At 42.8% G+C, this 24,094-nt stretch overlaps 1 protein-coding gene and 1 long non-coding RNA gene across 3 annotated transcripts in view; one reads left to right on the forward strand and one right to left on the reverse strand.

The window, feature by feature from the left end:
* The window catches only part of AP3D1 (adaptor related protein complex 3 subunit delta 1), a 142,659-nt gene extending 134,302 nt beyond the window's left edge, over window positions 1-8,357 (forward strand). For both annotated transcript variants that reach the window (XM_083179420.1, XM_083179419.1), the window contains exon 33: window positions 6,012-8,357. In XM_083179420.1, the coding sequence (XP_083035546.1) occupies window positions 6,012-6,107 (96 nt within the window). In that variant the 3' untranslated portion in view covers window positions 6,108-8,357. The remainder of the gene's footprint in view (window positions 1-6,011) is intronic.
* LOC146071076 (uncharacterized) overlaps window positions 1-24,094 on the reverse strand; it is a 107,179-nt gene that overhangs the window by 3,612 nt on the left and 79,473 nt on the right. The window lies entirely within an intron of this gene.

Below are 24,094 nucleotides of genomic sequence, written 5' to 3' on the forward strand. Positions count from 1 at the left end.
TGTGGGCCTCATAAGTAGTTGTTTGAGGTTGGGGCCTCTCCTAAAGGAGATCATCGGTGGTGTTTTATTGATTACATTCAGCGCCGGATCTCTTGTAATGATCGGCCATGATTTCTGGATCGATTTTTTTAAATTCTTTGAGGCTGTATTAAAGGTGGTTGAGTATATCATCCTTGTGTTGTCGAACGGGGCTTTTGTAGTTTTTTCAAGAAACCTTGCCCTCGCTTTTACCAAGCATCTGTTCACCACTATTTCATCATACCCTCGGGCCAAGAACCTCTCGGTCATCTCTATGATCTGTCTCTCAGCAGTTGCAGCATCCGAATTATTACGGAGAACCCGTAGAAACTGCGAAATCGGCAGTCCCTCCTTCAATTTCTCAGGATAGTGGCTAGTCGCATAGAGTAGAGAGTTGCGATCCGTTGTCTTCCTATAGAGTCTGTATCCCAGGCCTCCAGTTTGTTTAGAAATCGTGACGTCCAAGAAGTTCAATTCCTGGTCATCAACCTCTGAAGTGAATCTGATTGGAGAATCAAGTAGGTTGAGATACTCAATCATGTCATTTAGTTCCACCAGAGTACCAATCCACACGATGAACACATCATCGATGTATCTCATGTAACTAACAATATGCGCACCAAATCTCGACAAAATGTATTGATGTTCATAATAATGCATATACAGGTTAGCATATGCGGGCGCGAGATTAGACCCCATAGCCGTCCCCGGTTTTGGAAGTAGAATGCACCCCCATAACTGAAATGATTTTTGGTTAGAACCAAACTAGCTAGTTCCAGAAGGAATTCAACCGGGGGATGATTATGGGGATCTTCACTTAACGCCCTTCTCATTGATGTGAGTCCACCCTCGTGCGGAATCACCGTATAGAGCGATGAAACATCTAAGGATACCAACAATGCTTCATCTGGAATAGGACCCAATGCTTGGATCCTCCTTAAAAGATCGGGGGTGTCTTGAATAAAGCTATCCATTCTTTTCACACATGGCTGGAGAAATGTGTCCACAAATATTGCCAATGGCTGCAGGACTGAACCGATAGCCGAGATTATTGGACGCCCCGGAGGTGCACACATAGACTTGTGCACCTTCGGGAGCGTGTACAAAATCGGACAAACCGGAGCGTCTACTGTCAAATATTTGTGGATTTTGTCATCAATCCATCTGTTGTTTAAAGCACATCTGAGTCTCATCAACAACCTTCTTAACATCACACATCGGATTTCTAGCTACCCTTGTGTAAGTATATTGGTCGGATAGTTGGGAAAGGATTTCTTTATTGTAGGCGACCCAGTCCTGCACCACGACTGAGCCGCCCTTATCCGCCTGTCGGATAACTATTTGTTCATTTTTTCTAAGGGTCGTGAGGGCCTCCCTTTGTGCTTTCGTCAGGTTGTCATATGTCCTTGTGGATTTAGCTCCCTGCATATCACACTCTATTTGTCTTAGAAATGTCTTAATGCTGGAGTTCTGGGAGGGCGGATCAAATGTACTTGGTTTTGATAGTGTGGTCATTGAATCTCTATTTGTTTCAGAGTCACTGAAAAATTCTCTAAGTCGGAGTTTTCTACCGAACTTGAAATTATCGATAGACCAGTTAAAATAGTCAAAATTTACCGTAGGGACAAATGTCAAACCTAGACTTAGCACCTCTAACTCCGCGGTACTCAATGGATAACTGGAGAGATTAAAGACCACTCCAGTATCTAGCGCTTTCCTCCTCTTTTTGATGCTGTTTTTCCTCCCGCCCCTCCTTGTGCGACGGCACGTGCTGGGCGGGGTGGCCGATCCGCAGTATGTGGGGTCCCTATCTCTAAAAAAGAGCTACTGCTGAGAGACAGATCATAGAGATGACCGAGAGGTTCTTGGCCCGAGGGTATGATGAAATAGTGGTGAACAGATGCTTGGTAAAAGCGAGGGCAAGGTTTCTTGAAAAAACTACAAAAGCCCCGTTCGACAACACAAGGATGATATACTCAACCACCTTTAATACAGCCTCAAAGAATTTAAAAAAATCGATCCAGAAATCATGGCCGATCATTACAAGAGATCCGGCGCTGAATGTAATCAATAAAACACCACCGATGATCTCCTTTAGGAGAGGCCCCAACCTCAAACAACTACTTATGAGGCCCACAATGACACCTACACGGGCCAACAGTAATTGGATACAATCTGCACGAAAGGGATGCTTCCGGTGTACTGACTGTATTACATGTAGGTCCATGATGACCGGCACCACCTTTGCACACCCTCATACTAACCAAAGGATCACAATACAGCATAGAGTGTCGTGTCAGTCCACTTTTATCATCTATTTTTTAGTGTGCCCATGTGGCCTATACTATGTTGGGCTCACAACAAGGACCTTCCGTGAAAGAATGGCCAATCATAGATACTCAATCAGGGAGGCATTTGAGAAAAAGACTTCCGATAAACCGGTTGCTCGCCATTTTTTCCAAAAAGGCCACTCTTCAGCTAGTCTAAAGAGTATGATTATAGACCATATCCCCCCCCTGGCTCGTGGAGGGGATCGGGAGAGGTCGTTGAGACAAAGGGAACTGAAATGGATCCAGCAGCTAGACACTTGTTCACCAAAAGGACTCAATGAGCATGTCTCATTCAGTGTATTTTTATGAACTCCTTTCAGAGGATGGACGCTGTTTCGTGAAGTTGACTATATGTTGGACTCCAACCCTATGACAGTGTGGTCTAAGGTAGGGTAGCAGTGGAGCAGGGAGGGAAATTTAACACCATTTTCCCTCTTGAAAGTTTTGTCATTTACAACATCGGGGCTATAAAGCCTTGGAGTTGATTTTGTATATTTGTTATATGTTATATATGTTGTATGTGTATTATTGAACTTTGTCATGTAAATGACTGGCCCCGGGGTGATAACATACACTACCATACCATTAAGACCCCCAATTAATATGAGAGAGTAGAAGAAAAAAAATAGAGCCGGACAAATAAGCCATATATGTTGTATGTCTAGCACATGAGTGGGCTAAGCGTCGCTTGGCAACAGATATAAACAACAGCGGCACGATGCAGCTAGTGCCCTTGTGTCACATCCGCTGTGTAGCCGGTTAGAAATGGATTATGTGAGGAGTCGCCAAGGCAACCGTCACAATAACAGCGGCGATACGCGGCGTCAGGTGATGGACCGTCGCGTCACTTCCGGGTGACGCGCGGTATGACGTCTGCTCGATGCTCTGTACCTATGGTCCTGGGAAACAAGATGGTGGTGCGTTCCATCTAGGTGGAACGCACGCCAGGTCCAGTATACACGATCTGTTATACACTGATTGTTTTATTTGGCTGTGGCTCATCTCTCTTCGTTATGGTACTGGCTATAAGGCCGGTTATCTACATCTATATTGGGGTGTTGCATTTGAGAAATAAGATTTATTTGTGTTCAAGGATATTTTAGGTCTCAATAAATTTCTATAGCCAATGAAAAGCTACTTCCTGTAGGGGTGTGTATAAAATCCCGTAGAGGGGCCAGTCATAATTAGGTTCCTGATGGAGATGGATTGATATTTGGTGGCTGGTGTGTCTTGAAAAAGGTCTGAGATGCAGACCGAAACGTTGACAAATACGTTCAATAATTTAAATGGACTAGAATAAAGAATTTTTTTATCTGCGAAATGGTGAGTGCCCTCCTTCAAATTACTATATATATATATATATATATATATATATATATATATATATATATATATATATATATATATATATATATATATATATATATATATATATATATATATATATATATATATAGGCAGGTGTGGTGCGGCACTCTCGGCATAATAAGACATAAGATCCTGATGACAATTTTGCCTATAAAATTGAAACGTTGACCACAAGCTGACTTCGTGTGTCTTATTATGCCGAGAGTGCCGCACCACACCTGCCCATATCTCTACCTGTGAGGGCACCGGCTCAAGTTACAAACCTGTCTCTGGGAGTGCCGATTCTTGGACAAGTGTGTGTGTGTGTATATATATATATATATATATATATATATATATATATATATATATATATATATATATATATATATATATATATATATATATATATATATATATATATATATATATATATATATATATATATATGTATATGTATGTATGCACAGATCGCACTTTGGACGACATCCTGATGAAAAGGCCGACAGGCCTTGAAACGTCGCTGTTGATGTCCAATTTCTTCACTATGTATTTATAAAAGTTTTTTCAAGTTTACAAAAAGCCTTGGAGTGCCGCCTTTATTTCCTTACGCTCAAATTCAAGAGCAAAAGGGATCTACAGCATCTATTATTTATTTATTTATTTATATATATATATATATATATATATATATATATATATATATATATATATATATATATATATATATATATATATATATATATATATATATATATATATATATATATATATAAACAGTGTTTGAATCGGAGGATTTCAATAAGCTTAGTTTGCCAGCTTCCAGGCAGAGCTTGACAGTTGCTGTTTCAGAAAACTAAATTAAATATCGCAGATAATTATATGCGGCACCCATCGCATACCATAAGGCATACAATGGTATGGTATGCGATGTTAGCCAATGTTATACAATTTTAAGTTGTATACCATCGAATTGTATGGCATATACAATGGTATACGATTTTAAATAGTATAAGCACCCTAATGGGTGTTTTCAATGTTAAATGTGCCTCCTATAAGATAAATAATTGTATAAGCACCGTAATAGGTGCTTACAATGGTAAAAGGATCCCCCATGCCACCCGTACTATCAACGCCAACCCGAAGCGTGGCGAGCACAGGCGGTACGCGTCCTCCGACCTTTTCATACCCCCACTATCCACGTCGGCGTGGAGGTGATTTTATATAGTGTGGCGAGCGGACGCGGAATACGTGTGAAGTAATGCACGTCCCCTTGTGGGGCTCGCCACGCTTCGGGCTCGGTGGCTCGCCACACTATATAAAATCAACTCCACACCGACGTGGATAGTGGGGGTATGAAAAGGTCGGAGAAATCGTGCGGGCTCGCCACGCTTCGGGTTGGCATTGATAGTGGCGTGGGGGTGCATTTAACATTGTAAGCACCTATTAAGGTGCTTATACAATTAAAAATCGTATAGGGGGACCATTTAACAAAACCATTAGGGTGCTTATACAATTTAAAATCGCATTGTATGGTATGCCATATACAATGGTATACAATTTGAAATTGAATACAATGCCATACGACTGAATATCGTGGGCGCCGTGCTAGGAAGCAAGTACCAAAATTATTATATATTTCAGGATAGTTAGACACCTTAACAGCGCTGCAACAAATTTGTTCACACTGGCCACCCTATACAATGGTGAGATCGGTGAGAACATAAAGCGCTACCCTTATATGTTTAGAGATATAACATAACTTAAGTTGAAGAAAAGGTCCAGAAATATTTCGACGTTTTCTGGGTAACCTGAAACGACAATAAATGATATCCCCTTGTGCCAAATCAATGGGTGGTTGTGGAGATCGTGGTATATCAACAAGGATGGATCATTGTGCAGTACCCAAGTTTAAAACACAAATTTTTATTTGTACAGGACACTCACAATGTTAGTAATAAAAAAGCATATATTCACATATCCATGTGGCAAAACTGCAAACGTCAATCCATCAAGGTCCAGGACTCTGTTGTTTTTAAAGGACTGGCCACCCACCAATCTTTTGGCAGCGAGTGAAACCTGAGGTTACTAATATTTGGTGACCATTTCTTGAATTCTGAATGTTTGTTAATTGAGAAAAAAAATTCTTGTAAGTTCAGGCTTTACATAACACATCTGCATTTCCAATAAGGTTGTGTAGACTTCTTATATCCTCTGTATATTGTAAAGTAGTCTTTTGAGGTTAAAGTGAATAAATGTAATAGTATTAAGTTTCTAGCTTTCAAAAAAGTTTTTTTTTTTTTTTGTTTTTTAAAGGGTGACAAGTCAATATCAATTGATGGCAAATGCAGTGAAGCAACTCTCCTCAGCAGCCTTCTCAGTGAGATGAAATCTACGTTGGCAGAATCCTGAGTGAAGGGGAAACTCCTTCCCTATATTTTATCCCTATCCTCTCTGCTCCTCCTATACGGTGCAATCAGAACTGAAAGTGAAAAGACTGACCCGCAAAAGCATGTTCAAGTCCCTTATTGCAGGATGCCCAATTTTACAGTCACCTGGAAGTGGAAACTTTTTATCATACTTGTTTTTTTCTAATACAAAGTACTGGCCACAATTCTATTTTCTGTTACAGATAACACCACAGTAACCCTGTGCAGTGATAGTTGAGTAGCTGTTTTAATGAAGAACTTACATTTAGCAATTTTGCTGGGATATCTTCAAACGGTAATAAGGTTAAGCTAGTATATTTCTGCCACTCAGAGTATATGCCTACATTAAACACATTGTACACTGTTTTATTCTTAGCCCCAAATTCACATATATATATATATATATATATATATATATATATATATATATTCATATCTGTAGTTAATTTCCCACCAGTATTGTTCAGAACTGTGGTTTGTTAGCTAAGTACTTTTTGTATCTCTGAAATAGCCCCTCACTATTTATTAAAAAGTGAGGAACTGTTCAATTGCTTAGAATGGTTGTCCAACATAGCACTTTTGCTGATGAACAGAGATATCTTTCTACCTTGTTTGCTGTGTTGCATGGATTGCCTGTAATGAGAGCCAGAATATTTAATATTCATGATTATTTTTAATGTCTTTGCTACACATCTCAGTCTTATTTAGGTGCGGTTATGAGTTATGTGCCCCTTTAGTATCAGTTGCACTTAGTGGGCCAGCAAGACATTCCGAAGTATATCTTATTTTTTTTCCCCTCAATAACTGGAACTCCATGTTTGCTTTTTCTTGTGTGTCTTATTTGTTTGTGTGTGGGGTTTTGTGTTTTTTTTTTTGTTGTTTTTTTTTTTTGGGGGGGGGGGGGGGGGGGTGTTTTTTGTTCCTTTTCCTTGTGTTTACCTCATATTGACTGTACCTTTATAAGAAGTTTTCTTTTGTAAAAGTAACAATGTTGTGGTGTACAGTCTGATTAGCAGAAGTTACGATAACCAGTAACACCTTTTGCCTTCATAGAAACCTGACGTTTAATACACTAAAGATCTGTTAAGGTAAAAGATGTTCAGATTCAAAAATCAAGAGGGGACCTGGGGAAATAACTGGCGGTGCCTTAACATAACTTTCTAACACATTTCCAAGTGAGGCAAGTGTACAAATATAGAAAAGGATCCTGACCCATTACTTTTCAGAAATGACCATCAAAGTACCCAATTGTGGGAAGAGATATTGGTCCATCAACAAAAATGGACTGCAACATTTTGGATAAGATACCACTATTCTATACAAACATCTATTTATTTTACCTTTAAAACGGATGTAAAGAATTGTTGCGTATTGTTGTAACAATAGTGCTTTGTAAAATATAATTTCCTTTAGGGTAACTTGTTGGTCCTGCAAGAAAAAAAATTCAGGTTTGGTGGGTGCTGATTTTTTTTTTTTTTTTTAAACCTCTGCCACCCTTTTCTAAAAAAGCCTTGGTGGAGTTCCCTATTACATAAGTTTGACAGAAGAAAAGCAAAACCGGCTACAGATAAGGCGTGGATATAATAAGAAAAAAATTTGCATTGTTACTACACCATTTAAAACACTAATAAAATTGCATTCTGTACCAAGAAATACTCTGCTCCATCATACAATGAGTAAAGTGAAATGGATGCAATCAAATCATTTTTACACTTTTATAAAGGCTTTAGCGGTTGAGCCTTTAATGAGTTCATGCACAACTTAGGTACAGGAAAGCAACAGAACAGGCTCCAAGAGCAGAGGGTATAAAAGACAGCATATAGCTCTATGTAATACAGTACTTGTCTTGCTTGTCTATAGCCTGTATGAGGGCATTCTTTAGCTGTGTTCCTACAATATCCTTCTGTCCGATTACAATATGTCCTCCACTTGCTGAACACCTTTTGGCGTGTTGTATGCCCAGGCCCTGCACATCCTGTTTCCTAGTCTCGGATATCTTGAAAAATGTCTGTAAATTTTCATTCTGTTTCTGTCCCCAGCCATGCCCTCTGCCACATCCGCATGTAGAGTATTTTTTATCCAGGACCCTGTTTAGTGATTCTATTAACTTTCAGACTGTATGTGTGATAAATTTGCTATTCACATTCCCTTAGAGGGCAGAGGAAAGGTACCACAAAAGCTGCTGTGATTGTGTCAAGATGATCCACAATAAAATATGGAAATGGTTATGAAACACTGTTTAAAATGTTTTATTTTGTGACTTATTTGTAAACATATGTGATTGTTTAATATGTGGAGTGAATTTATAAAACATGCTTACTAGGATTCTTTGTATGTTGTAGTGGGTCTGGGGTTATCTTGTGGTTTTGATATTGCATATACCTACAAAACCTTGCTCAGAATGGAAAGACATCTGCAGTCTAGAAGGCGCTGTGCTCCAAATATGCTGGGAAGTCGCACAGATATATTTGGTCACTAAAATCATTTTGATGAAACCGCCCTTTCAGGCTAACTACAGATGGGTGCTCTGACATCCACATGTTCAACCCACTGTTTACCCTGCCTGTTTGCCTGCATAGAATTGCACAGCACAATGTGTCCTTTTATCGCAAGCCTAAAGCTGGGTACACACTGGATGATGTATCGTCAAAGATATGGACTAAATCATTAAAGATATTGCCTAAATATCTTACCGTGTGTACAGGTAATATCCTTACTGATGCACACAGCCATGGTTCACTATGAACCCATCTCCCTTTGCCTGTACATGCAGCTCAATCTGACAATATTGTCAGAGACTGCATGTAGGAGTGTGAATTATTATAATGGCCAATGTGTACGGTCAATATCCTTCTCCCACGGGCGAAATGTGTACACAGCATAAGGTGGGTATTCAATGTCAGGGGCATGACTGTCGAGCTAGCGCTACAGCCGTGCCCCTGTCCCGTTCTCGCTTTGCGCGACTAGAGCTCGGCAGTCGGGATTCAATGTCCTGGCCGCCGAGCGGCGAGAAGGGGCGTGGCCGCGAGCTGAGGCCAGAAATACTCTAGCTCCGGCCGGGAGATCGACTATTTCCGGCTTTTCTCGGCAGAACGAGCCCGACCGCTTCTGAAGTCGGGCTCGGTCTGCCGAGAACCCCTGTTCAATGCTGTCGGGGAAGACAGCATTGAATAGGGCACCGCAGCCATCTTCCCCGTCGGGAGATGGCTGCAGGAGCATGAAAGCCACTGAATACCCCCCTGAGACTGGCTGCACATAAGACTATCCTAGATCATGGTCAAATGGATGATTGTGACGATCACAACGATATAGTGCATGTCTGCAGCAAAAAGCATGCAGTTGGCCACCAGTTCATCACATTCATGTGCAGAACATCTGGTATGTCCCTAAAGTAAGTAAGTTTAATTTATATAGCGCACTTTCTCCAACAGGACTCAAGGCGCTAATGTAGGCTGGCAGGTGCACTCAATTACAGTACACATGAAATTATTTGTATATGGTTTTTTCAATTCACAGGCTTGGACAATAGGCCATCTGCTATTAAAAGATTCTATAGGTCCTGTATGGAAATGCTAAAATCCACCTTGGTTGGCCATGCTTCAGTGTTGTACTGTGGTTTATCATAAGGACATCTGTTGTATCAGGGTTCAACCGAGCTGACTGTTCTTGGATTCTCAATACCTGGAGCAAAAGACAGGTCCAGTTGTGTGTTGTCTGCATAGCTGTGGTAGACCAAGCCATGCTGTCTTGATTATTTCCCTCAGTGGTAGTATGTAAACTTCAAAAAGCATGGGAGATGTTGGAACACAATATGGCAGCGGCATTGATGATGAGGGGTATAGTCCAGATGATACACTCTGTGACCTGTCTGTGTGAGAAGATTTGAACCAGCTCACCATTGTGCCATCCAGTCCACAGAAATTCTTCAGGTGCTCAATTAGGATCCCATGGTCCACGGTGTCAAATGCTGCTGAGAAGTCCAGAAGGATTAAGATTGAACCATTACCAACTCTTTAGAAGAGCAATCATCTATTGGATGACATTCTGTAGACCTTTCCATCCACACCTGCCAAATGTAGGATTTTAGTAAAATTCTATAATATTTTACCCATTGTTGAGAAAGAGCTCTTATACAATCTGTAATATTTGTTTTTAATCCTTGGAATCTTTTAATCTGGCTCTTCACATTTGATATTGAATCAGGACTTCTGGCTGTTGTTGTATCCTCACCTAAAGGACATTATCTTATTTTAACAGCAAATTGTTCCCCCGTTTTCTGTTAAAAGACCAGTGTTTTAATTGTTAAGTCCTAATTGTGTACCGGTGTATAATATAACTCTTCCTATACTGTGTTTTTTTTAAGGTACTGCCTACTTGGGCATACTCTGTAAATAAGTATGTCAATCATTTTGTCAAGGTAAAAAAAAATCTAAATAACCAAAAGAGGAGAGTCCTACATGACTACTAGACTTCATTGCAGAAAGAGGAGATTCTGGAATGTGGCCTACTTGGAAAGTTCATATAGTGGGGTGTGGAAAACAAAATTGCACCAGTGTTTTTTTTTTTTTTTGTTTAAACGTTTTTATTGATTTTCCATAGTAAAATACAATATACTTTCCATTCACTTTGTCAAGATTTTACATCACATGTTTGAACAAATAAACTGTGTTATAATTAATAAAACACTATTATATAATCAATCTCAGTTTGTGTGTCATTTTACTCTATATAGTATTTACCAGCTAATTCTTTTCCAAAAATTCTCTGTCGTAATGACCTATGAATACTGTTTAGAATAACCGTGGTATATTATTATGTCTTCAATTACAACATTATATCTTAACATAAAATTAACATATACTAAACTTCCCTTTAGCCCTCCCCCCCCCTCCCTTTAAGCTAAAACTGAACGAATCCCCCCTCCTCCCTCCTTCCCCCCCCCCCCTCCCCCCTCCCTTTTAGAGACTCGGTGCATCTTGATTAATAGATAATGATTTAAGCAGGTACCAGGATGTGCCCTCAAATAGATTCATAACTTTTTTCTGCGCCTCCACCTCTAGTGAATTAATATACGTTCCCCATTTAGCATAAAAATTTTTGACCCCTTCCTCCACCATTGGGAGAGTGGCTCTCCTATCAAAGTAAAGCATTTGTAACAGGGCTATTTTAACGTCTTGTAAAAAGGGAGGCGTGGCTACAGTCCAATTCCTCAAAATAACTTTTTTTGCCACTGTCACCGTTACAGTCAGGAATGGGATCAGTTCTTTCTTTCGACCACATATATCCCAGTTGGAGAAGTTCGCACAAAGCATTGCTAGTGGGTCTTTTGTAAGCTTTAAACCACATTTCTCTTTCAATGGTCCTGGTGACACAGCTCAACACTGGGATGTAGGAGGGTCCGAAGGAGCCAGGCACCTATCCTAAAGCTTTAGAGGGTAGGCTCCTCCCCTACTGCATCCCTGGACTCTTCAGTTCGTGTTAGGTGCCCACTGGAGTGGGTGCTATTCTAAAGGGCTGCAGGAGCAGCCGAAGAATTAGAGTAGTTAGGGGATTTTTATTATTTTATTAACTATTACCCTAGCTAGGTAGGCACAGTGTGAGGATTTTCATAGTGAATCCTCACACTGCTAGCGCAGCAGGAGCTGACAGAAGCGCGTCCTGTCAGCTATCTGTGCACAGGGTAGACGCTGTCTGGTCTCCCTGTGCTGCGCTCATAGCCTCTATTAAGAGGCTGCCTGGGCTCCGGAGCTGCCTGAAACCGGCTCCACAGTTAGGTGGGGATCATGGGGGACAGGCGCTCCGTGATGGCGGCGGCCATTTTATGCGGAGCTTACACGCTGAGCTCCTGACTGAGAGGACAGCAGCGCTGTGACAGGCATGTTCCAAGTGGTCCCCATTTGAGGGGGAGACACTGGAACAAGGAAATCCTACCTAAGGAGCGGCTAGCTGGGGGTGGTTGGCGCCAAAAGGTCACGGACCCCGCAGCAGCAGGGACTTTGGTCTCTTCCTTCACTCTGACTTTGGCGCCTTTCAGAACGCTTGCAGCGGAGCTGAGCTGGCGAATTGATCCTGGCAGAGTGACTTGGATTTCCTGGGCATCGCTTCCCCGCAGAGAAACCTACAGACAGCTAAGTGACTGGGTGCATTGACTTTGTATAAGCGCTTGTACAATTGTTTGCACTGTATATACTGATAGATATACAATTATCACTTGCATCATGTCTGAGCATCAGGCTGTGGTTTTGGGGGAGGGAGCCCTTAATGCACTGAGCGCGTGCAATGTTTGCACACAAAAGTTTGTCCCTGAGCAGATGGCCAAGGGGGGCTTATGTATTACTTGCGCTGATGTGAGACCCATGGGCAGCGATCCCCATAGGGCAGAGCATATGGAACCTGCGTGGGCCAGGGCCCTAGGCAGGTCAGTAAACGCTTTGGTGCAGCTTTTGGACAGGCAGAGTGATGGGCTGGTAGAATCACAGAGACCTATGCCATCATCTCAGCAGTCGTCTGGCTCCTTGCCTCTTACCCAGGCAGATCCTGCACTGATTCAGGTGATGCAGGATACTGCAAAAGGGATTAACAGGTTCAGTGAAATGCTGGACAAAATGGATGATGTGGCAGGGACCCCTAGAAGGTCTTATGCTTTAACTACTGTGGTAGATGAAGAGGAAGGAGAGTATACTGACATCCCCTGGGATCAGGGTGATGATTTGGAAGAGAACTCTGCTGCTGGTATAGAGGATCTCATTGTAGCTGTGAAGCAGGCTTTAAAGCTGACTGTGGAGGATAAGACTCCTGTTAAGGGTGTTTTTAAGCGACAGCGGAAGGAGGCTGTTACTTTTCCTTCAGATGAGGGGTTACAGGAATTATTAGAAGGAGCTTGGAAAACTCCTGATAAGAGGCTTCAGATGCCTAAGCGATTCCTTAGTCTGTACCCCATGCCAGAGTCTCATGCGGAGCTCTGGGAAAAGGTCCCAGTGGTGGATGCTTCAGTGGCACGTTTGTCCAAGGCTACTGTATTACCAGTACAGGGCGGTGCAGCTTTCAAAGATTCTGTGGATAAAAAGCTGGAGGGAAACCTCAAAGCTATCTTTGAAGGGGTGGGGTTTACCTTACGGCCCCTTATTGCTTCAGCCTGGGTCTCTAAGGCCATGATAGAGTGGGCTGGTGAATTATGCACCGTGCTGCAGGCTGACCCTGGTGCATTACTGCTTGCAGAAAAGATTAAGGCAGCAGCAGAATATGCAGTGGAAGCAGAGGAGGAAGCTATTAAAATGGCTACCAGAGTGTCCACAGTCTCCATTAATGCCAGGAGAGTGCTTTGGCTTAAAGCCTGGGAAGCAGACAATGAGTCCAAGAAGGCTCTGGAAACATTAGCCTTCAAAGGAAAGGTACTCTTTGGTACCGAGCTAGAGGAGATTATAAAACAGGCCACGGGCGGCAAAAGTACATTCCTGCCGGCCTCCTCAGCAAAGCAGATGTCAAGATTTTCTGCTTTTAAGCCGTCCTTTCGGCCCTCCCCTAGAGGTGGTGCGTCCTTTCGAGGACAGTCTTTCAGGGGAAGGTTTCAGTCCTCTAGAGGCAAGACACAGAAGTCAAAATTTGGCTCTTTTCACAAGAAGCCAGCCACAAAAGGAGAGGATAAACCCTCTGCATGACTGTCAGGGGCTTCGCCCGACAGTGACAAAAGTGGGGGGGGCGTCTCACACTCTTCAGGGACGCTTGGACTGCTTTAGGCCAGGATGCCTGGGTGTTAGATATTATAACACAGGGTTACAAAATCCCTTACAGAGGGCCGCCTCCGAAGAGGTTCATCCCCACATCCTTACCAAAGGAGGCACGGCTTCGTACAGCTCTTGTGAGAGCAGCTCACTCCCTTTTGGAGAAAGGGGTGGTTACACCAGTCCCCAGGGCAGAGTGGAAGAAAGGCTTTTACTCCACGCTGTTCCTGGTGCCCAAACCAGACGGGTCTTTCAGACCAATACTAAATTTGAAATCCCTAAATGTTCATTTATGGGTAGACCATTTCAAAATGGAGTCCCTACGGTCAGTACTCCTGAGTCTGGACCAGGGAGAATTTTTGGCGTCCATGGATGTCCAGGACGCATATTTGCACGTTCCTATACACCCGGAGCATCAGACCTTATTGAGGTTTGCCATAGGAGACCTGCATTTACAATTCCGGGCGTTACCCTTTGGGCTAGCAACCGCGCCAAGGGTATTCACAAAGATAATGTCAGTAATGGCGGCGGTGCTGAGGCTCAGGGGAATCACAGTCATACCCTATTTGGACGATCTCCTGTTCAAAGCAGAGTCAGCAGTCATGCTGCAGAGTCACTTGGCAGAGGCCATCAGTTTTTTGCAGGCTCACGGCTGGATTTTAAATTTGCAAAAATCTCAGTTGGTACCGTCGCAAAGGCTCCAATTCCTGGGAGTCATACTAGACACCCATCTTCATCGGGTATTCCTCACGGAGGTAAAGGCCAGGGATCTGGTCACCCTAGTCCAGGAGATTCTCAGGGCTCAGAGCATTTCAGTATGGAGGTGCCTCAAGCTCCTGGGGAAGATGGTGGCGTCATTCGAGACGCTTCAATTTGCCAGGTTCCACTCTCGGAGGTTCCAATGGAACATCTTGTCAGCCTGGTCAGGAAACACTTTGACCATGAAATCCGAGATGATAGTGCTGTCTTCGGACACCCGAGAATCCTTGAAGTGGTGGACAGAAATAGATTCCCTTCAGTGGGGTCGGTCATTACAGACCTGGGACTGGTTGATAGTAACTACCGACGCCAGTCTCAGGGGCTGGGGGGCAGTAGTCCTGGATCTCAGGCTTCAGGGCCTGTGGACGGCAGAGGAATCAGCGTTACCAATCAACATCTTGGAGCTGAGAGCTGTCTGGAAAGTGATTTCCTTGGCGGGAGACAGGTTACAGAACCTCCCTTTGAGGATTCAGACCGACAATGCCACAGCTGTGGCGTATCTGAATCACCAGGGAGGTACACGCAGCAGATTGGCCATGTGGGAGGTGTCCAGAATCTTCCTATGGGCGGAACAGAATGTTCCAGCTGTATCGGCTATATTCATCCCAGGGATAGAGAATATAGAAGCCGACTTCCTGAGCAGGGAGGAGCTCAAGGAAGGGGAATGGAGCTTACACCCTCAGGTGTTTCACCAAATCACTTCGAGGTGGGGAACTCCGGATGTGGACCTGATGGCATCCAGGATCAACCGTCAAGTGCCCAGGTTCTATGCCAGAACAAGGGATCCACTAGCGGAGGCAGTGGATGCCATGACTATTCACTGGCAGGGAGATCTCCTTTATGCATTCCCACCTGTACCAATGTTACCGAGACTTCTGAAGAAAATACAAGGGCAGAAGGTTCCAGTGATCTTAGTGGCCCCAGATTGGCCAAGGAGATCCTGGTACTCGAGGCTTCAGAGGTTGTCTGTGGACTCATGGCGTCTACCTCTGAGACCAGACCTTCTAAGACAAGGCCCATTCAATCACCTGGATTCAGATCGATTGATTTTGACGGCCTGGCTATTGAAACCATCATTTTAAAAAGAAAAGGGTTTTCTGACGCAGTAGTACAGACGATGATAAAGGCCAGAAAAGCTGTATCTTCGGCAAATTATTATAGAGTCTGGAAGACTTACATTCGATGGTGTGAGAGAAGAAAGGCTCATACATCTCATTTTAAGCTATCAAGAATGATGGAATTCTTACAAGATGGTTTTTCATCGGGCCTAAGCCTTCAGTCACTGAAGGTGCAGATCTCGGCCTTGTCCATCTATTTCCAGAAAAAGATAGCCATTTTGCCGGAAATTCAAACTTTTTTACAAGGAGTATCCAGGTTGAAGCCTCCATACAAGCAACCAGTGGCACCTTGGGATCTATCACTGGTTTTGGAATGCCTTCAAAAGGCACCTTTTGAACCTTTAAGGTCGGCTGACTTTAAGTTTCTTACGTAGAAGCTAGTGTTTTTGTTAGCAGTAGCATCTGCTAAAAGAGTTTCAGAGTTGGGAGCTTTATCATGTAAATCTCCCTTCTTAATTTTTCATGATGACAGGGCTGTTTTAAGAACAGTGCCTCAGTTTTTACCGAAGGTGGTATCTACCTTCCATTTAAATCAGGAGATTGTTCTACCTGTGTTTCAACCCCCAGAGGGTTCTAAGAAAAGGGACAAGTTGAGAACTTTGGATGTTGTGCGTGCCTTACGCATATATGTGGACAGAGTGAAGAGTGTCAGGAAGACTGACACATTGTTGGTATTGTATGACGTACACAAAATTGGTTGGCCTGCATCTAAGCAGACTATTGCTAGGTGGTTGCGGTCTATGACAGCCTTTGCTTACACCAAAGTGGGTAGACCAGTACCGGCCAAAATAAAAGTTGCCACCTCTTGGGCGGTTCGACATGGGGCCACAGCGGAGCAGGTTTGCAGAGCTGCCACTTGGTCATCTGTTCACACATTTGCCAAATTCTATAGATTCCATGAGTTCGCGTCGGAGGACGCATCATTCGGGCGAGCAGTGCTGAGAGCTGCAGACCTGAGCGTACCCTCCCAAAGGACCGGCTCTGGAACGTCCCAGTGTTGAGCTGTGTCACCAGGACCATTGAAAGAGAAAAAGGGATTTTTGTAAGAACTTACCGTTCGAATCCCTTTCTCTGATATGGTCCTGGTGACACAGCGATCCCTCCCTTACGCTCAGTAAGTATGCCAGAATTTCATGATGTTCATGTTAAAATGGTTAAAAGTTAACAGTTTCTGTTATAAAATGTGCAGATAATGTGCAGGTGTTTGTACTGAGTTAATGTATTCCAGTGGCTTTGAAAGTTGAACTGAAGAGTCCAGGGATGCAGTAGGGGAGGAGCCTACCCTCTAAAGCTTTAGGATAGGTGCCTGGCTCCTTCGGACCCTCCTACATCCCAGTGTTGAGCTGTGTCACCAGGACCATATCAGAGAAAGGGATTCGAACGGTAAGTTCTTACAAAAATCCCTTTATTGTATTTATATAAGCCGTAACTTTGTCCCAGAATTTTCTAATTTTTCCACACTCCCACACATGGTGGAAGAATGTGGCGCTGGACCCCTTACATTTGAGACAAATTCCCAACTCTCCAGGGACAAAGTATTTTCTCTGGGCTTGGGAGATGTATGCCCTGTGTATAGTTTTTATGTGAACCTCTTGCAGCATGGCCGAATGTAATGCCTTCAATGTTTTTTCCATGTGTTTACATAATATATCTGCCGAGGTTATCCCCGGGATGTCGGCCTGCCACTTGGGTACCATAGCCTTCCAAACCACCTCTGGAGTGGCTGGAAGTAAATCTCCATAGATGTATCTAATTCTAAAAGGACCAGTGGCACTCAACACAAAAACCTGTTTCATCACATCTTGTTGTTCCACATTCCACATAGGTCCTCCCTTTGCCTGAATAAAATGTCTGACCTGCAGGAACATAAAGAAGTCCCTGCTGGGCAGCGAGTATTTAGTCGACAGCTCACTGAATGAGAGAAGGTGTCCCCCGGGGTCGAATACATCCTTGACTGCCATTATTCCATTTTTCCGCCACCTATCATAGCCTATTTCTGTCAAGCCCGGTGTGAAGCCTGGGTTTCCCCAGAGTGTGTCATATTTAGTATTCTGGTGGTTTCGGCCTAGTTGTTTGTTAATGTATAACCATGCGGAGTATGTGTCTTTGAATAATATGTTATTTCGGGCCATTTGGGGTATTTTGGCCCGTGGGACATGTAGTAGTCCTGCCAGGGAGAACGGCGCTACCATATTTTCTTCCAACCCTTTGTGGGTATATGAATTTGTCCCCATCATCCAGTCTAAAATATACCTCATAAATATCGCTTGATTAAAGGCTAAGACATTTGGGATCCCCAATCCTCCATCTGTTTTTTTAAGATAAACTTTGTGCCTGGCAATCCTCGCCTTTTTACCTTGCCATAAGAATTAAAAAAAAGCCTTATTTTTTTTTTTTATACTATTTCTAGATAATTTTAGTGGCAGCATCTGCATACAGTAAGATAGCTTTGGGAATGCTATTGCCTGTAATACTGTTGCCCTTCCTAGTAACGAAAGTGGTAAAGGTTTCCATATTTTCAGTAGCCTCTCTATTTCTGCAATGATGGGGGAATAATTTATGTGATATAGATCGCTTGTCTTACTTGGGATGTTGATGCCTAGGTATTTGATGGCTTTAGTGTTCAACTTGAATGGGGATATAGTGTGAGCAGGGGCCTCAGCAACCCGGGGTCCTAGTACTTGTAGGATTTCTGATTTGTGGAAATTAATTCTATATCCCGCAAATGACCCAAATTTAGTAATAATCTCTCTAATAGTTGGCAAAGACTCAGTTAGATTTGTCACAAATAATAACATGTCGTCTGCAAAGAGACTGACCTTTAATTCCACTGATCCCACTCTGATACCCGTATATTTCTGACTTGTTCTCAATGCTACCGCCAGTGGCTCCAAAGCCAATGCGAACAGCAATGGGGACAGCGGGCACCCCTGCCTTGTCCCCTTTTGAATAAGGAAGGGTGAGGATATGTAACCGTTGCACGCCACTTGAGTGTAGGGCAGAGTATAAAGGGACTTTATGATGTTAATAAAGGCCAGCGGGAACCCGAATCTCCCTAATGTTTCATAAAGATGATCCCAGGTGACCAGGTCAAACGCCTTTTCAGCGTCCATAGAAATTATGACCTGATCACCTGAGCCGCCTGCCTCTTCTAATTTCTGTACCACCGCCAACAGTTTGCGTACATTCACTACCGAATGTCGGCCATGTATAAAACCGGTCTGGTCCTCAGAGATGACTGTAGGTAAAATATGTTTAATTCTTTCTGATATTATTTTAGTTAACAGCTTATAGTCTGTGTTGAGGAGCGAGATAGGTCTGTAGGAGCCGGGGTCTTCCAGATCTCTTCCCGGTTTCGGGAGAACCTTAACCACCGCAGAATTAAAATATAGTGGTAATTGTTGCCCCTTGAGTATCATGTTAAAGACTGTGACTAGTGTTTCGCTCAGTTTGGGTTTTAGGATTTGCACCAGTGTTTAATTGCATTATTTCTTTATGAATGTAACAGCGTCTCATACGCAGCATCAGCATTGATCATAATCAATTTGTCTATCGATTGGTATAGTTAACGTATTGCTGGTGGACCGAAGTCTATAACAATTTACATTTTCTGTGAAAGCTCCATGAGAGTCTCATGTGCATGTGGAAGCTGGGCCTGCATTGTTATATCCTGTAAGATATCGGTTGCTAAGGGTAACTGACTGGTCTATTAATATCAGTGTTAATAGGGGTATGTATAAACAAATGTTAAGGGCCTATTTTGCACTTAATGCAACTTTTTAAAATGTATTTATGCTCGGAAACGCTGTGCCCTTGATGCCTTCCTAGCGTTTGCAGTGCGGGCGATGTATGACTGCCTGTCAGGCATACATCGCCAGTTAACCCCTTCCCGACATATGACGTACATTTACGTCATATGTCGGTTGCGGGGGAATCAAGCCAGCTCACGGAGTGAGCTGGCTTGAAAGAGAGCAGGTAATGGCTGTATATTACAGCCAGGTACCTGCTCTCACGGCCACGAGCGGCGAGTTCGCCGATCGTGGCCGTTTAACCCTTTAAGCACCGCGGGCAAAGCGCCCGCAGTGCTTAAATAGCTGATCGGAGGGGGGGGCGCCCCCCTCCGGCGCCGATCGGGGCCCCCCGCGGCGAGATCGGAGGGTGCCGATCGGTTGCCATGGTAGCCAGGGGTCTAATGTAGACCCCTGTGCTGGCCGTGTCAGCATTCCTATTACATCCTGCCTGAGGCAGGATGTAATAGAAAGTGCTGAAAATCACTATGTTCAGCCATAGAGCTCTATGGCTGAACCTAGTACAGGCGATCGCGCCCCCTAGTGGTCAAGTACACTAGGGGGCCTTGTAGTAAAAGTGAAAAAAAAAAAAAAATAAGTTTAAAAATAAAAAAATATTAAAAGTTCAAATCACCCCCCTTTCCCCATTTCACAAATAAAAATAAATAAAAAATAAAAAAAATAAACATATTTGGTATCGCCGCGTTCCTAAAAGTCCGATCTATTAAAATATAACATTAGTTATCCCGCACGGTTAAAGGCGTAAACGGAAAATAATTCCAAACGCCAAAACTACGTTTTTTGGTCGCATCGCGTACCCAAAAAAAAATAACTAAAAGAGATCAGAAAGTCGCCCATATCCCATAATGGTGTTAATTAAAAAGTACACTTCAGCCCGCAAAAAATGAGCCCTCACCCAGGTCCGTAGGTGGAAAAATAAAAAAGTTATAAGCCGCAGAACATGGCGACGCGACGCAAATTAGAAAAACCGTAAAATTTTCTATTTTTTTTTTTTAGTGGTAAAACATAACGAAAACTATATAAGTTTGGTATCACCGGAATTGTAACGACCCATAGAATAAAGATAACCCATCATTTTAAACGAACTATGAACTCCAAAAAAACCGTAACCAGCGCAAAATTGTGGAATTGCGTTTTTTTTCTTTTTTACCCCACATTGAATTATTTCCTGATTCCCCAGAATATTATACGGTATAGTAAATGGTACCATTAAAAAGTACAACTTGTCCCGCAAAAAAAAGCCCTCATGTGTCTATATAGCCGGAAAATTAAAAAAGTTACGCTTATTTGAACGCGAGGAGGAAAAAAAAAAAAAAAATTAACAAAAAAGGCCTCGTCGGGAAGGGGTTAAATAATCTGTGTCCACTTCACCAGCGCTGTGCTAGTGTTGTCCTTACAGCAGGGACTATGCTAACCCTGCTGTTGGCTCCAGTATGTGCAGGAGATTTTGTGCATTCCCAGAAAGGCTGACTGGGGGTGAAAGAAAGCGTGTCAGCATGAACTGATGCGCCGTCTGCTCCAGGGGACATTGCCGAAAGGGAGAGTTTGCGCTCCCCTGCTTCAGTGGATCTTGTCAACTTTTTTTATTACCTTTTAACATTGCTAAACACAGAATAGATAAATTTGTTTAAATGGGTTTTGACTGCTACTGTATATGAAAAAAATAAGTGTGTGTGTGTATATATGTATGTGTGTGTGTATATACAAAACAGTTTCTTACCTCTCCAATGTTCCTCAGTGAGAAAAACAAAATAGCAATCTAGCAAATATGATACCTTTTAATGGCTAACAAAAATAAATGTTGTTAAAATGCAAGCTTTCGAGACTACTTAGGTCCCTTCCTCAGGCATGGTATAACAAGGTGTGTGAAGAAACATATATACACAGCAGAGTAGGAACAAGATGTGATAGATGGACATTCTTAAGATCAAAACAAAATAACAGAATGAGCTTGTAAATTGAGTCCTTAATTAGTTTGTAGATAAGTAGTGTGAAAGTTTTATTGTCTCTAAGTTGATGACAGACCAGAGTTAGAGCTCCGATGCCCTCACTCTCTCTGGGCCAGATTCCTCAGATATTGTAGTGGGCCATAAATCCCTCGGATAGATTCAGTCCTGTGTTAAGGGTGTCAAACGTTGTCATTAATTTGTATTCCCAGACCCTCCTGTCCCTTTGTGATTTGAAATTTCCTTTTAGTATAATCACTTTCATATGATCCTGATTGTGTCCTGGGCTGCAGAAATGTTTGGCCACAGGAAAGTGTGTCTTTTTTTCCTTTATTGTGTGGCGATGGGACCTCATCCTTGCCTTAAGTTTTTGTCCTGTTTCTCCAACATACAGACCCCCAATAGGACATTTGGTGCACAGAATCAGGTACACTACATTGGTAGTAGAACATGTGAATGTCCCTGGGATCTTATAGTCCTGTTGTGTGTTGGGGATCCGTACACTGTCTGTAGTGAGGATATGGGCACAGGTTTTGCAGCTCCTTACATTGCAGGGATAGGTTCCTCTTTGTGTAATGGATGGCAGTGAACTTCGGATTATAATATTTTTCAGGTTTGCAGGTTGTCGGTAACATAGTAGTGGAGGGTCTGGGAATATTGTTTTCAGGCGGTCATCTTTGTGTATGATGTGATGTAGTTTTTTTGCAGTTTTTCTTAGCACCTCAAGCTGTGTGTTGTAGGTGACTACCAGAGGTACACGGTTGTTTCTTTCTCTTTCTTTATATTGGAGAAGTTGATTTCTGGGTATCCTGATGGCTCTGATAATCTGATCGTTGATTGATGTGGGATGATATCCCTGATTTAAAAAAGTCCCTTTAAGTTGTTTTAAGTGGACATCTCTATCTGCTGGGCTGGAGCAGATGCGATGATATCTGATGGCCTGGCTTTAGACAATGGATTTTTTGATGTGTTTCGGATGGAAGCTGTCCCATCTGAGGTATGAAGGCCGATCCACGGGTTTTCGGTATAGGGTTGTCTGTATTGCGTTGTTTTGAATTGTTATAGTGGTGTCAAGGAAGTTTATCTCGGTATATGAGTAATTCATTGTCAGGTTTATTGTTGGATGAAATCTGTTAAATTTTTCATGGAAATGTATGAGTTCTTGTTCAGAATCAGTCCAGATGATCAGGATATCATCGATGTAACGGAAGTAAGCCAAGGGTTTGATTGGGCAGGATGCCAGGAAGTCACTCTCGAGTTTTGCCATGAACAGATTGGCGTATTGCGGTGCCATTTTACTGCCCATGGCGGTCCCGGTGCGCTGTAGAAATATTTCTTTGCCAAAGGAAAAATAATTGTGTGTAAGGATGAATTTTGTAAGCTGTATTGCAGGACCAGGAGCAATCCCATTGGACTAAAGATATATCTGGCATGCTGTCAGTCCATCTTCATGGGGGATATTGGAATATAGGGATTCCACATCCATGGTGGCCAGGATGGCTCCATTAGGGAGGGGACCTAGGGTTGATAATTTATTCAGTAGGTCCGTGGTATCTTGGAGAAAGCTGGTTGTATGTCTCACCAGTGGTTTCAGGACACCCTCTACCCATCCTGAGATTTTTTCAGTGAGGGTTCCCACGCATGAGATGATTGGCCTCCCTGGGTTGCCGGGCTTATGTATTTTGGGAAGCATGTAGAATATTCCAATTCTGGGACTGTCGGGTATCAAGTCCAAAAGTTCTGTAGACTCTGCTGACAGCCCCCTGACAAGCCTTCTCAACTCCCTTAAATATTTTTGAGTTGGATCTTTGTCTAGTTTGGTATAGTATTGGATATCCATCAGCTGTCTATTTGCTTCCTTAGTATAGTCCGATGTGTCCATGATGACTATGGCCCCACCTTTGTCTGCAGGCTTGATGGTGATTTTCTTGTTGTTTCTTAAGGTGTGAATAGCTCTTCTTTCTTGCACACTGATGTTAAAGTATTCCTTTTTGTGTTTTTCCAATATTGTTGACTGGACCACATTTCTAAAAGAGTCAATATATAGGTCCAAAATGGTACTGCGGCCAGGTGGTGGTGGTGTCCAGACAGAACTCTTCTTGTGGACTGGTCTAATTTGTGTTTGGCTATTCGTAGGTTCTGTCTCCTCTCTGTCATGGAAGAACTCCTTCAGTCTTAGTTTCCTAAAATATTCTTCCATGTCACTACATAGTTCTGTTTTGTCGAGAGGCTTGGTCGGACAGAATGTAAGTCCTCCAGATAGCACACTGACTTCTACTTTAGTGGGTTTGTGAGATGACAAATTAATCACACAGTTAAATTTACCTGTGTCTTGTTGGGAGTTCTGTTCTATCCCTCCAGACTTGGGGTGGACTTTCTGTGTGCTTGAATAAAGTCCTGCTTTTATGCGAAGTCTGTGAAGTTTCTTTTTCTTGTTATTGATTAGACATAGCTGTAGTGTTTTATAATATTGTTGTAGTATCTGTATTGAGTCCTTTGTGAGGGAGCGCTTTAAAATTTGTATTTCCATTTGGACATTTCTCTTGGTGCTGTAGAAGACATGAATAAGGTGGTTTCGCAGTCTCTCAGAAGTCCTGTAGCAGAGATGATGTGCATA

The sequence above is a fragment of the Crinia signifera genome, chromosome 1 (genome assembly GCF_055691185.1).
Source record: "Crinia signifera chromosome 1, ASM5569118v1, whole genome shotgun sequence".
Lineage (NCBI taxonomy): Eukaryota > Metazoa > Chordata > Amphibia > Anura > Myobatrachidae > Crinia > Crinia signifera.